Source organism: Ascidiella aspersa, chromosome 4, assembly GCF_963924565.1.
Source record: "Ascidiella aspersa chromosome 4, kaAscAspe10.2, whole genome shotgun sequence".
NCBI classification, from domain to species: Eukaryota; Metazoa; Chordata; class Ascidiacea; order Phlebobranchia; family Ascidiidae; genus Ascidiella; species Ascidiella aspersa.
In genome coordinates this window covers 9573825-9588264 of record NC_139450.1, presented here as the reverse complement: position 1 = coordinate 9588264, position 14440 = coordinate 9573825, and the positions used below count along the sequence as shown (strand labels likewise).

Below are 14440 nucleotides of genomic sequence, written 5' to 3'. Positions count from 1 at the left end.
AATTTTCAGCTTATTGGCATCGCCGATACGTTTTGCTTGGCCAGAGGGGGTAAATTATTCCAATGAGCAATGTTTGTAATTCAGGCGAGTAATTCAATTTTTTGGGGGTAGTCACCTTCTTACAAATTACGCTTGAAAACCGGTCACCTGACAAAACTAAACTCGATGTTTTGCTAAATTTTTCCTCATTCTTTCGAAGTTTTCATGGATACGTCAAACTGCAAATTTGTATTAAGATGCGGTCAGCCACAGAAGTTTGTTTTCAATCATTTCGGGTAAGGTAAACTTTAGAGTTTAGAACTTACGAAAAAAAGAAAACACTGTCTTATGTTCTCAGGAGTTCATAAGTTTTCATACTTATACTTATATGCAAACCTTGTCATTAGACAAACGCGCGGTTTCATCCACTTCCCACCCAACCCCTGGGAAACTTATGCCAGCGCCCTTTTGCTGAAGTGCGCAGAAAATTGCCATGCAATTTAATCAAGCCGGTAAATATAATCTGCTGATAATTTGGCCGATAAGCGTCTCGCATCGAAAAGCGTCAAAACCGTCAACCCAGCGGAAGATGCACGCCTTGATTTAGCTCGCAGCCCAAACAAACAAGACCGTGTCTTGTACTAAAAGCCACCTTTCTGCCTTGTTGTAATTAATCCACGACCGTAGACTCGGGGATTTCTCTCGAGAGGCTGCTTTACTGAACAAAGGACAGCGGCACACTAAGTGCGAAGCACTCAATCTTGGGCTGCCGTTTTCATTTCTTATCTCTTTGCAAATTTATATACTGGCGAATGTAGTTTCGTTAAAATCCGTACAAAGAATTAGCGTTATTTTATTCTTAGGATATTTGTTTCCCTTCTAAATCGTTCATCGCATTTGTCTAGTACTTGAACATTAACATGGCCTACTAGATAAATCGATATGCAATATTCCGTGCACATTCGAAACCAAACATGTTTATATAGTTTTTTGTATTGCCTTGTGTAAAATGTTGTGAATAGAGCGTGTAAATAAGACGAAAACAGCGCACAATTTAAAAAAAACAGCGCCGCGGGAGACAAAATAAATGACGACAGAACCACAGTAAAACTAACAGAAACCGAGATGCAAGGAACTTGACAGACTACTTTGCCGAAAAAGTAACCGACCTGGTCGCTTTGGCAGCAAGTAACGTAAAATTCCCTGTATGCCCGTTTTTGAAAGTAGAAATAAGTAGGAACAACAGCGACAAAAAACAACAAAAATGAACAGGGCGACGTATACGTTTACGAAGGGCCGATTACAGTGTATGAGGACGTGTCTCGGGCCGGATAAAATAAATATAGGAGCAAATATCCTTGCCGAGTAAAAAAAATGGCCGCACTTCTTGGCGGTTTTAAAATCGAATAAATAAGTTTGCGACAGCAGCAAAAGCGAAACAACATCGAATTTTTTGATAGTCTTTGCCGAAATTCTGAATTAAATTATTACTCTTTGCGCGGTAAATAAATATAATACGGCTAACTATCGATTATGGTCGGGACAAAGGATGCGAAAAAAAACACGTAACTCAAACGGGAATGTTCCTTCCAGAAAAACGAGTGTGTGTGAAAATGCGCGAGTGAATTGCACGAATATCGAATGGTGAAGTAATAATAATAAGAAGAAGAAAACAAATCGTAAAAATCTGCCGGTCCGCCATTTTGTGCAAACGGCGGCCCTGAGGCGGCCGGGTGAACAAACGTGATTCCTGCGCGCTTTTGCATTCGCCGTAGACAGTTCCCGTGAAAACGACAGGAAAATTCGCACAGAAAATATTGCTGGTCGGTCGTAATGTTCAGACGCGCGGCAGGTCCACGTTTGGCACTCGGACACACTTCGTAGTTGAACAGGAGTTAGTCGGTCTGGCCGAGGTTGTCGTACCACTTGCGGATCAGGTACATGGGGCTCTGGCCGGCGTCGTAATACTGGTCGCTGATCGACTCCTTGACGATCGCGTGCGGCGCCTTTACCTGCCTCCAGGTGGCGCTGTCCCGCTCGTCTGAGGTCACGTGACGCTTGGACAGCAAGTCGGTGAGTCGCTTCAGCAGACCGAGCTCCTGTCGGTATTCGCTTTGTTCCTCTTCGGCCTGTGAACCGGCGCTCAGCGCACGCGGGTACTTGTTGGTGTAGCGCGTCTCGGCGCCGACCGGCACGTCCTCGTCGGCCGACCTGAGCGCGGCCGGCATGACGTCACGCGTGGCCGTGGCCGACGAAGGGGCGTGGAACCGTCGGCGGCGAAAACCGCCTGATAAAAAAGAAAACAAAAAAGTTGATTTTTTGCAGGTTGTTTCGTGTTTAACACAGGCCTATTGTAAAAAAAGACCAGGACGCAACGTTTTACTTGTCTTGCATTGGCAGTTTTACAAGTTGTTACAATTCAAGCTAATTATATTGTTTGTTTTGTACTTGCATTTTATCAAGTAATTGAAATGCAAGCGCATTTAGTTAGTTTGTATCGCCCGTGAATTTTTTTCAGTTATAAAATCGAGGCTCGCTTTAATCGGTTTAGTAGCATCGCAACTATAGTACGATGAGTTCCTCCTATAATTTATTACACAGCAACTCCATATTTAAGGTATCCAGCTAAATGAACGCAACTTACTGCATACGCGGAGGAGGTTTTGGATGCCGACGTTGAGGGTTCTGTACATTTGGCAGGCTTTTAATCGCCCGTCCATTACTCGTCTCGATTCCTTGAAACCCTCTCCCGATTGACCCGCTGCAACACAAAAAGTTCGATATTGTAAAATCAACGCACTGACAGCAACATGTTCCGTTAAATTTAATGATCGCCGTGTTTCAACAAGAAGTAAGAAATATTGACATAACTGCACTATCAATCGATTTCAAAAACGATACAAGAATTTAATTAACTTATTGCGCTTATTGGCATTAGGTGAACAAACCTAAATGCTTTAATGAATATAATTTGCTTAAAAAATTAGTCACTTCTGCCGACAGCTCGCGCAAAGACTGCTTCTAGCAAAGGTCACCAATGCGCGATAAATAATTAAAACCTGTTGCCCAGGCGTCCATAAATTTATTTACTTTGGCTGTGTTTTCTAATTTGGCCGTAAATCAATCGCGCCGCGGAATGACGGCACAGTTCCAATGCCTTCTCTAATGCAGCGCGTGACAGATCTATGAGCCTTACGTGTGTCTAAAATAAGCATTTCCGCTGATGACAAAAAATTTTTGACGTAAAACCAGCAGTAAAATTTCGGTAAAAATGGGACAGAAATGGCCATCTACGTTTCGTGTATACAGTTTTTATAGTTTATGCGACATTAAAATTACCCAAAACTCTCGAAAATGCAGCTTAAAATGGTCATTTGTTTGTAATAAAGATAATGGAACTCCATAAATATAAGGCAATTGGTTCGTCCCACGCCTTCATAAGGTCACAAATAACTGAAATACGTACTACTTCTCCACTTTTAAAATCTAGTTTCAGCTCGAGTCTAATGCAAATGCGATTAGGCGCCCGCAAAAGCCTTAAAAATCGTTAAACGTCGCCGGTCTACTTCGTTTGTCGAACTTTAGCATACCGGCTAGTCATCACAGTACAGAAATGCCGAGGACTATTGATCGGCGCCTCACAGACAGACTCGGAATTCAAGAAAACGTCAATGAAACATAAAAGGTCTGTTTCCGCGGTTGAACTTTACCTGTTTCACTTTCGACAGCCGTCCATAAGGTTATGGCGAGGCACAGCAGGCTGACAGTGACGTGTAATCTTGCGTTCATGGCTTCGGTTGATTTTTGGCAGCAGCTTGAATTAACTTATAAATAAAACGTTGTACGACGTGAAAAACGGTCTTTTCTGTTTTCTGCAAAAACGTAAAATCTCATTTAGGATTGTTGTAAAGCGGATTTTAAATAAATGACAAACACCCGACGATTTTTAGAACTACCAATATTTTAATTCGTTTTATTAAACGAAGTCTTGAAATTATATCACAATTCTTTTTTTTCCAAATTTCTGATCTTATTTTTTAGCCATTTCAATTTTAAGCCATAGATAAATATATTAACTTAAAAAAATCAGTCTTATTTTTGAATATTTTCTCCTGATAATTAGATTAGTTATTTGATAGCTGCGGCTGCGCTTTGAATAGCTCTCGCGTTGATCTTCGCCGAACCGACCCGGCGTCTGATGCGCTCTTCCAAGGTCCGCGTCCGTATTTATATACGCCCGAGGAAGCACATTTTTTCTTTTGCCCGATCCTTTAGCGCGCGTCGTCGTCTTCTATTTTTCGCCGTGATGTAAACAGCTATGATTAATTCACGCAAAAAGGGCCATTTTTGTGCATGGCGTCGTCCGGGTCGCCGTTGCGGACATGCCCTTGCGCCCGCCTCACGTTCTGCTCGGCGCCCCGAAACCGTGAAGGTTCAGCTGCAAAGGCCAAAGCCGCAGCCGCTTATCGCTGATTCGATCTCGGAACGATTACAAGTATACACTCTGCGGGAGCGAGGCGTGTTCTCGACCCGAAAACGATCGCCAGTTTTCGGGCTTAATCTGCTTCGCGCAAAACACAACCATAGCCCGAAAAGTCACGGGTTCACGATTGCGTTTAGGCTTTCCATCAGCCGAGCGGTTTTCTTTTTCGAGAATAAGGCTTAGGATTTTCATGGCTAGCGCTGTAACGAGTACCTCTTGTTGCTGAACACAGTCATCGTGAACCCATTTCCTTTTTCTTTCCTTTTTCGAGAATAAGGCTTAGAATTTTCGTGATGGCTAGCGCTATAACGAGTACCTCTTGTTGCTGAACACAGTCATACGCGTGCACAACAAACTGACAATACATTTTGTGACAACTTACATAGACAACCTAATTCAGATACGCGACTTTACAAACTACAAATGCGTCAGGTCCCCAGTTTCTCAGAATTAACAAAATTCATGCCGTCAAAAACTGCTCTTTCGCTTCGATATCCGCGGCAGTAATGCAATGGGGACGCGACTCTCACGGCTCCAGCCACTTTGACGGACACTGGCCGGACCGGCGGCCGTTTTATAGATCCGCTCAGCGGCTATTTCGGGTCAGAGGCGCACGCTTCGATAATCGCGCTGTGCGGCCAAAAGAATCGGCGCATCGTAAACACGCCTGTTTCTCCTTAGGCGACGCCTTTTTGCGTCGGGCAGATGCGAAATGGACACCCAATTCCTTCTCCACGTCGAAGTGCCGCGAAAGGAGCTTTTTGCTTGGATGCCGCACCGAGCATCCCCGTTTTGATTTCGCGATTTTTTTAGCGGTGATGTTGAGTGTTTTTGCCTTCGGCTGCGTTCTGAGTCATTGGTGATCCCAATTTTGTCAGGTAACCCTGGCTCACACGACGATAAACGGCTGTTTATAAAAAGCTTGGGGTTGCTATTTTAACGTCGGAGTTTTTATGGAAACTAATAGTTTAATGATGCTGGGTTGAGCGGTTGTTTTTGTATGGAATTATTTTATCAACCAATTTTGCATGGTCAACATCATAAGAGGACAACATCATTGTCATGCAAATCTATACACGTCACTTTTTTAAATTGAGGCAAAAACAAACTTTAGGGTTGTTTAGTCCTACGTGCAACCCCACCAAAGAAAAATGTATTCACCACCCTGGTTGACCTCAATAAAATTCTTTCCAAGGCAGCATAGATTTCTCGGCATCGGGTCCATCTATATTAGGTCAGCTTGAGTCCGTTCAGAAAGTCCAACATTTTTTAGATCCAGTACTGTGACCTTACAGCGTTACCCTTCCATACCTGCTTGAGTGAACACGATAAATGGTCGACAAACAGCCATATAACGCAGAGGTTGGTTAAAGGCTGGTGTCATATGGCGGCATACTTCTGAAAACACTTCTCCCATCTTCTTGTATTAAAGCCGTAAATTTTGCACGGCTATTTTTGCGTCAAAACCTTACGCCGCCGCTTCCTTATACGTATGGGCATTCGGTTAATGCCTAGCAAGCGAATTTTTCCACAAAAAAATTTAACGTTAGAAAACATAACTTTATTTTTACAGTTATCCCGAGCCTTGTGTTGAGCTTTGGCCAAACTCTGTCAAACTGTAGGTTAAATGATTAAAAAGCCATACGGCGGTGAAATTTTAAACCACTTGTCAAAATCTCGATCATGCGCAAACCCTTTGTCGACGTCTTCAACATTTTTGGCAAAAAATACCAAACAACTTTAAAATCACCAGTGCTATTAGACCAATTAGCACACACCAGTATTGCATTTTTACCATCTGGTCAACTAAACGTAACGTGGGAACATGATAGGTCGGCTAAAATAGCCACCTCACCACGCAGATTTTGACAAATGCCAAATGTTTGTAAAAGCTCCGTTAAGAAGGAAACGGTCTGAACAAAACACCATTGTCCTTAAAAAATCCCCGTCTGACGCATCGAATCGGGGTCCTCACCCACGCCGACCCCCGCGAGACTTGGGGCTTAATTCTACGGTCAAAAATTCCTGGCACTCTCTTTTAAGCGCCGCCGTAGGCTTTTGTTTGTACATCTCTGGCGTCTAGATGCAAGTCGTTAATTGTGTGGACAAACCGCTTGACCAACCGCAATTTAACGGCCCACGCGAAATTTTTAAGTGGAAATTTCCAAGAAATTGTGACTTAAAAGTGTAGGGGGGTGTTTTAAGTAACACCCACTCCAATAAAATTCAAGCCTATCGCATAGTTTCGGAATGACCTGCAGACGAACGAAATTTGTAATGCACATTCTGAACTTTTGAAAATTTAGTTATCTTCCTAAAATTGTGTCGTATTTTTTTTTTGGCTACTAACTATCTTAACACGCGTTTTGTATCTATATCAGTTATCCTTGTCAAATTGAATAACCTCTCGAACAAATAAACGCATCCACCGCCCATACAACTGCGATTTTTCGTTGCAACTGTGATTTCCGATCTACTGCGGCGGAACTTATTGTTGCCGCACCTTTTCTATCCGTTTATAAACCATATGCCAATCCATAATTTGCGCCTCCGACATCTTTAATTACTTTACCCCGTTGTGGCAATTTCACGCCGTGATTGGCTGTTTCAACGCCCTGTTAAGGGGAAAATTGCATTTCTATCGACGGGGAAAATGTTTCAGGACGCGACGTTGGAAAAATGAGTTTTCTTTGTCGAGTCATCTCAACCTTCATTTATACCGTTATGTAATACGCGGTGACATTTCAACGGCTACCGCGCATTTTGAAATATAATCATTTGGTAATACCTTGCGATATACTTTTCCTTTATCCTCGACGACGTGGGAAATGCTACGCAGCTGTCACTAGTCACGACCCCGAAGCAAAATCCCGATAATATTTTTATTGGTAACCATGGTGTCGTATTGAGGCGCAAAATTGGCGGCTCCGGTGAGCGTGCCTTCCAGGAAGACGCCAAGGATGGCGTATCAGACGCAGGAGCCCTGCAAATCCTCCGGATCGCATTACCGCCTTACGCCTAAGGTCAGGTATTTCAAACCCCCTGGAAAAATTGCTGGTGTGCGGCGCCAAATTACACCTGATAGCTTTGAGTGACGCCGTGGAGTGACAGTCGCACAAAAAGGGCAGCCGGACAAGTCACAGAAGCAGGCCCAGATGTCACCGCTGCTTTGTGATGCTGGCCTCGCCCAACCACCCCCATTGGACGTGAATTTTTGCAAAATGTCAACTGCAAATGTCGTGGCGGGGGGGGGGGGGGCGACGGAAGGAAGCGGAATTCCTGACCCGGTCATCTGGACGGAGGCGCAATTCCAGGAAAGAACAGTTGTTTTATAGTACCATTAAAGATTCATGAAGTTTCTGTTAGTTGCCGCGCGAGTCTTCATAAATTTACGCTTTTTCCGATTAGCTTATATTGTTGTTGGGGCAATGCGGTTCCAGCGTATGGCCAAAAAATTACTCCCTTTCGAAATTGGGAAAACTCGTTAGGTCAAGTCGTAATAATTACTCATACTTAACAATTTACCGCGATAACTGTCCGATTGTTGAAATGATTAACTTTTTTCTGTTCCTTAAGGTTAAGAATCATAGCAGTTAACAATTTTATAGTTCTGTCGAAATATTTATAACCAATTATGACTATTTTTTGTTCATGAGTTCCAAGAACATTCGAAATGGCGGCCTGCGTTAAAAAAAAATGCGACTGCCGTTTCGTTTATTTTGACTTGCATTTCTTTTACCTTTTGTAGTGATGCAGGTTTCAAGCGGCGCCGATTAAACCGAAAACAAATTTTGCGGAATGTGGATAAAATGCACTACCCGTTAATCGCCTTGCAATGCTTAACACGAAATCCGTGGCTGGCAACGAAACACCTGGTCTGAGATTCGAACAAGAACCTCACACATTTTAACGTCGGGTGCGACGTGCTTGGCTTGCATGAAGCTAAAGAACGGATTATGCTAGCCACGAAACACAACCAAAAATCTGCTTACTTTGCAGCTTAATTGGAGTATGTTGAAACACGGGGTCAGTTCGTGCCAAATATGCAGTTACGGATCCGATTTTGGAAAGATCTGTTTACATTAAGGCAGTTGCGAAATCCAGCCGAATTAAAAAGGAATTAAGAGTATCCGCTTGCGGGCGCACAACCATTGGAGATTAATTCGAACTATTTCGGGACGCGTGTTATTATCTCTTTAAATGTTAAAGAACATAATATTTTTGCCGTTTACATGCTCCTAACGCGGTGTTTTAGGTTGTTTGCTTCTAACTCTAAATACTTGATATTTGTGATGTTGTTGTAAAAACAGGAGTTGGATTAAATGTCAAAAGTCAAAAGGAACACATAATCGTTAAGCTGTAAAGTACCAGTGCCTAGCGAAACTCATTGTTAAATTTACTGACATTAGGTCGACGATTCTAAATTCTGAATCGGCGATACGCCAAAAATAAGTATAGGCAGAACGTCGTTGCGGCTGATATTTCAAGGCAAACTGTTAGGTAGAATTATGAGAGAAAGAGAATGAAATTTTCTAATAACAGTGCATTACTTTTTCGGGACGCTACTGCGCCTAAAAGAAATGTCAACGTCATGAGTATGTGTAACTGCGGTAGGCCACAACCACATAGACTTTTCTTCAAATAAAAATAATCCAAGAACAAATTCTAAAGCACAACTTTTACGTATTACAAGTTTTACAATTTTGAAGTAAAAATAAAACTGGTTTATTGAGATCCTCATTTTTCAGGATTGAAAAGAATTTTAAAGACTACGACGTACGGCCGTAGGTATCATCTCTGTTTATTAAATTAATTAAAATAGCAATTATAATTTAAGTCGCTAAAAAACTACTGAAGCATTCAGGTTAATCTATATGACTTTGAACAGGGTTGTTGCATAATAGTGGCATACCTGTTTAGAAGAAAAAAATCCTTAAATATACTAAATTTTGTAAATAAGATACTACAAACTCAATAATTTCCATTGACGCAGAATTTCCTTTTTTGACATTTTGCGCATAAAACAAAATGTGTAGAGTCGTCGTATAAATTCACTTTGATTGGGATTTTTAAGACCAAAATGTGTTGGCGGGGAAATAAGATGACCGAAACTGTTTAGACCAGATGTGCAAGTTTAAAATTACACAACTGCAACGACGATCACGCACCAAACCGTCCAACGAAGCCCGGCAGGTAAAATGAACGCAGACGTGTTGTCTGATGGTTGTCGATCTTTGTTTATTGCCAGTGGTGAAGAGGGCCTATTAATACACAGAGCGCCTAATGTTCTTCGTGCCATTGTGCGACCGGTTACACAGAACGGCCGTGACTTAGGGCACGATCCATGAGGAAAACTTGATGCGGCCTAACGCCTGTTTCCGATTAAGGCTTGTAAGCCTCTGTTGTCGATAATTAATACTTGCCAAATCATACGCAGTGGTTTCAGTTTAATAGTGTTAGTCATTGTTTTTCATCGAATTCTGTCGAGGCCTAATCCCAGCATTACACAAACAGAACTAATTGGCGTAAACTTTCCGGATACCTTGGCTTTCGCTGACAGCTTAATAAACTCGGATTTGTAACTATTATCTTATCAATCAATATACGCAAACAAATTGTTATACATTAGTATTGTTTTATACCAACTATACCAGGGGTGGCCAGCTAATCACATATCAAAAGCCGCATTTGTTACTTGGTTAACCGCTAAGAGCCACATCGTACACACATGAAACGAAATGAATGGGCCTATCACTCCATTTCTTACTCACCCCACAAAGCGATCGCGCGAAGCTCGAAAAAAGTGCTTTTATTTCGTTCAATAGACAACATTTGAATTTAGAAGGAGTCGCAACCCATATTGAATACAAATTTCTATAATGTCGTAGATCAGTATTTTTTGGGCATAGTTTTTGCGTTTATCTTGTTTTCAAAGTGTTACTAAAAATACAATGGTCTTAGGCAAGTCGAAACCGACAATAATTCAAAACTTAATTAAAGGAAATCGAAACCAAATCATAAGTGCAACATGAACGTAAGAGCCGCGTGTTGGCCACCCCTGAACTATACTAAAAGATTGTAATCTGTTCAAATATATCTCTATTTTTAGAATTACTTTATTCAGTTGTTAAAACAATTGCAAAAAAATATTTTTCCTCCTTATTTTACCGATATAATTTAATCAACACCTTTATCATAACGAAATTTCCAGGTCTGATACATTATAATCGGTAGTAAAATATATTATCTTTTAATAAATGCTTAAACGGAATTTTGCTTTATAAATCGTGCCACGTTCAGCTGTTTATTCGTTTTACATGTAACAATGTTGGTCCGTGAGCGGAATGGTCATTGTATGCTAAGGTTATAGACTAAAATATTCATTAGGAATATTTGCGTGATAAAAAGATCATTTTTTTCAAACAGGCATATTACATTGAAATAACTGTCGTTTCTCCATTACACCGTTTGTATAATTGTACATGCTGTAGGTGTAGGCTACCTATGAGTTTTTTCGGCCTTTTGTTCGGCCTTAATTGTCTCATATTATTAAAATAACGTCTTTACATCACTTGATTTATTTTCGGCAAAAATTAAATTGAGTGGAATTTGATTTTAAGTTGCATGATACAAGTTTGTTTTGGCTTTAACTTTTTTTCAATAATGCAATACAGATATCAAAATTCCAAAGTAACTTCTTAAACTTTACTCTTTATTAACGCATAAAGATGTAAATCTCTAAATCATTCTAACAAAAAAGCTTGCCACGCACGTGGACCACTTTCATAGTTTCTGCATGACTTGGTAATGCCAGGATTCGTCACTGAAATCGTGCGTAACGACTATATTATCTCCAATTATCACGACCTATTGTGCTTAGTTAGGCACCTTTAAATTGTATAGGCCTTAAAATATCTCTGCGCTCACGCTTCGTCATTCTAAAAGATATAACTGGAAAATAACGCGGATTTCTCCCGACATTAAAATTGACGTAAGCCCGTCAGAGCCGCGTGAAACAAATCGAGGCACACTATTTGGCTTTGTTGTTTTTTGTAGTCAGGGTCAAGTTCGAATCTCGTTAGTTCGAAAACCGTCACAACGTCACGCCAGCGTTGTTTGCTTTGAGTCCATTGTTTGTTTACCGCTGCCGCTAATTACCTTTAAGCCATCGCGGCTTAAAACTAGGCCTTTTGTTTGTCAACTGTGTAAGTGTTTTCACACACTTCTTGCAGGACGTCCACCTACACAGAATACGTGTGACGTCACGACAAGTTTTTTTTCTTTCACGTGACGAAAAATGCGCGCGACGCTTATGGGCGGACGCCAAACAGAACTGCTTTTGTGCGAATTCGGTGCTCCTCACTTAAAAGTACAGTTTCACCCCAATTTTGAAGGCGGTTAATTGCTTCTGTAAACATGACACACATAATTGTTCTACTGTGTCTTGTGGTAGCTAAAGATTTCAAAACAGTCGTTTATCTTTGTAATGGTGAAAGGGGTCGTAGGGAACAATAAATGAGTATTTCAGCAACACATTTTCAGGACAAATTCTCTTCATTTACACTTTTGGCCACATGTCACACAAAGTTGTGCGTAATTGTCTTAAAGGGAAATGTCAAGATATCTGGACAAATTATTTGAGTGAAACGGATAATAACAACCGGAACGGTCGCAGCCCGTATTTGTTGACACCCAGTTTGCATTCGCCGAAACTAATGGCTTTGGAATTGAATCAAAAATTTTAACGCATGCCAAAGAAGCCCTTTAATCGATCTCTCTCGAAAAAACAGGCGTGATTTAATAACTCAAAAACACAAATAACATTACATTTTAATTCTTTCCCAGCTAATGTCGCCCACGTGCAGGTCGCCTTGCATTATAAAGATTATTTCGTACAGTGTTGCATGCAGTAAATACGTTACACTGATTGGTAATCGATTTCCCTGTGAGTCCCCCGGTGACACGTTTTTTAACACATTTGCTGCGTTAAATATTTTATCGAGCGGCCGTCCAGTCCTTTTCGCCGTAGGTACCAAATTTTTTGCGCCAATGTGCTATAGTTTGATATAAAATAATAACGGTTTCTGGAAGTCCCATTGAAAACACTCTTTGATAAGATCCAAATTACGACTCTGGCAATAAAATTACGACTCTGGCAATAAAAACGTTACGAGTATGGCAAATATGTTTATTTTCTCAATATATTGGCAAGTTACGTAGTTTTCTTTACAACGTGTGTGACACAAACGTTCGTTTGGCTGCGATTTCGCCCAACCAAGTTTGGTGACCAAATGTTCAAAATACTATAATCTTCGACGTCAGCGTCTTCGCATCTATTTGCGCGCCGATTAGCAGCTTTCGTAAGAAGGTCAAAATAAACTTGTTGATGACAAAATGGGAGTGTTCCTCAACGCTCCAATGCCACCACAACACCAATGGGGTGTTTTGTTAAAGAAAAAGTGTTTTTAAGAATGCGATATTTCTTCGCAGTGAAGGGGTTAACAACGCCATATAAGCCGGCAGCAGCGGTGCAAAAAGGGGCGCGCAAACGCCCGCCTTAAGCGCTGTTATTTCCGCCTCGGCTCTACGATTTACGACCGCGGTCCGTCGCTGTTTGCGTCACAGCGACGTGCAATTAGTATTCCCACGCCGTGACGTCTTACGTCGGTGCTCGGGCACGGCCCGGGCCTGTTTGCAAAAGCGCCCAAGCGGAACGCGGCGAACATGACCGCTGCCCTTGTTTGTTTCCGCGTCTATTTTCGCTCGCAATTATGACGTCACTGATTAGACCCTCCTCTTGGCGCGAGCAGGCGCGACCCCGATCGATGAAGCGGCGCGTTGAAACAAACGACTTCGAGGCGGAAAATCTTGGGCCAGCGGAAAATCGAAGGCCACCGCACGTCACCGTCCATTTAGCACCGATCAAATTTTAATGAGCTTTCATGAGGCCAGTCGCTTCCACGACCGGACACTGAAGCTATAGGGTTGTCGTCTGGAAGTGTTCTGTTTGTCGGACAAAATGCCACCGAGCCTTAATTTCGCCACGGTTGCTTTCTTTGTAAAATACAGGAAGCGTTCGACTACGTTATAAAAAATTAAACAGTTAAAAGGGCCAGGCCGCCTTTCGCGAATTTCGCTAATTTCGCGAGTGTTTAGATGTGTGTATTATTGGCAACGTGCACATGTCATTTTTGTTATACGACAATAAATTCAACTGTTTAAAGAGGTAAACTACCCCTGTAATTCAGGTATGCTCCTTTTTAGCGTCCGAATGACTTCAGAGTTATTTTTGTTTAAAAAAATATCCTCTACTGTTTTCAGAAATTCTTGAAACTGATCGTTTTTGTTTCACTATACTGATGTCGCAGTATAGTAACACTCGCCCATTCACAAACCCACGGGCCTTTGCTTTCAGTTGTTTACTAAACGAATTATTTATGTGAGTTGTGATTTTCCAGTGTAAAACACTTTGTTATTTTGAAAGGAATTGGTGTAAGTAGATCGGTGACGCTATGCAGTAGTGACGGCATAACTTCAGCTTGTGTTGCACCAAAGTCACGTTAACAACTTTTACCACATGTTTTATGAGTTGAAAGTAGTATATAGATTTCGCTCAACAACTTCTCAAGGTATCTGATTAAAAATGTACCGTTAAAATCAGAAAGGCATCCTTCATATTTAAATTATTTAGATAAACTTGTTTTTTATTAGTAATTGTCATTAACCCAAGAGTACCTCAATCATGAAGTTTTGCTATTGCGTCTATTTTCCCAAGCCGTTTTATTGAACTACGAAAACTTTAAAAAATAGTCTTACAAATTTATTTGTACAATTCCAAATGGTAAAATTTCAAAAGTAATATAGTGTTTTACAAGTCCACATTGCGAACTGCTAAGCGAAACTAATGTACCAGAAAACAAATTTTCGCCTATAATTTGAATTTAATTTACTTCTAAGGGAAATCTGACAGGTCTCGTG

At 41.2% G+C, this 14440-nt stretch overlaps 1 protein-coding gene across 1 annotated transcript; it reads right to left on the bottom strand.

The window, feature by feature from the left end:
* Positions 1-962: 962 nt before the first annotated feature.
* On the bottom strand, positions 963-4148 carry LOC146147067 (uncharacterized). Its single transcript, XM_083387727.1, has 3 exons — positions 3690-4148; positions 2624-2740; positions 963-2266 (listed from the first exon to the last, which is right to left on the bottom strand). The coding sequence occupies exons 1-3, from the start codon at positions 3766-3768 to the stop codon at positions 1875-1877; spliced, it is 588 nt and encodes a 195-aa protein (XP_083243853.1). The 5' UTR covers positions 3769-4148; the 3' UTR covers positions 963-1874.
* Positions 4149-14440: the final 10292 nt, after the last annotated feature.

Bases quoted from the DNA above. Each gene is read 5' to 3' on its own strand.
- LOC146147067 (XM_083387727.1), bottom strand. From the start codon at position 3,768: ATGAACGCAAGATTACACGTCACTGTCAGCCTGCTGTGCCTCGCCATA. The intron at 2,741-3,689 runs GTAAAGTTCAAC...TTTGTGTTGCAG, and splicing joins GGCTGTCGAAAGTGAAACAG to CGGGTCAATCGGGAGAGGGT. The intron at 2,267-2,623 runs GTAAGTTGCGTT...CTTTTTTATCAG, and splicing joins AAACCTCCTCCGCGTATGCA to GCGGTTTTCGCCGCCGACGG.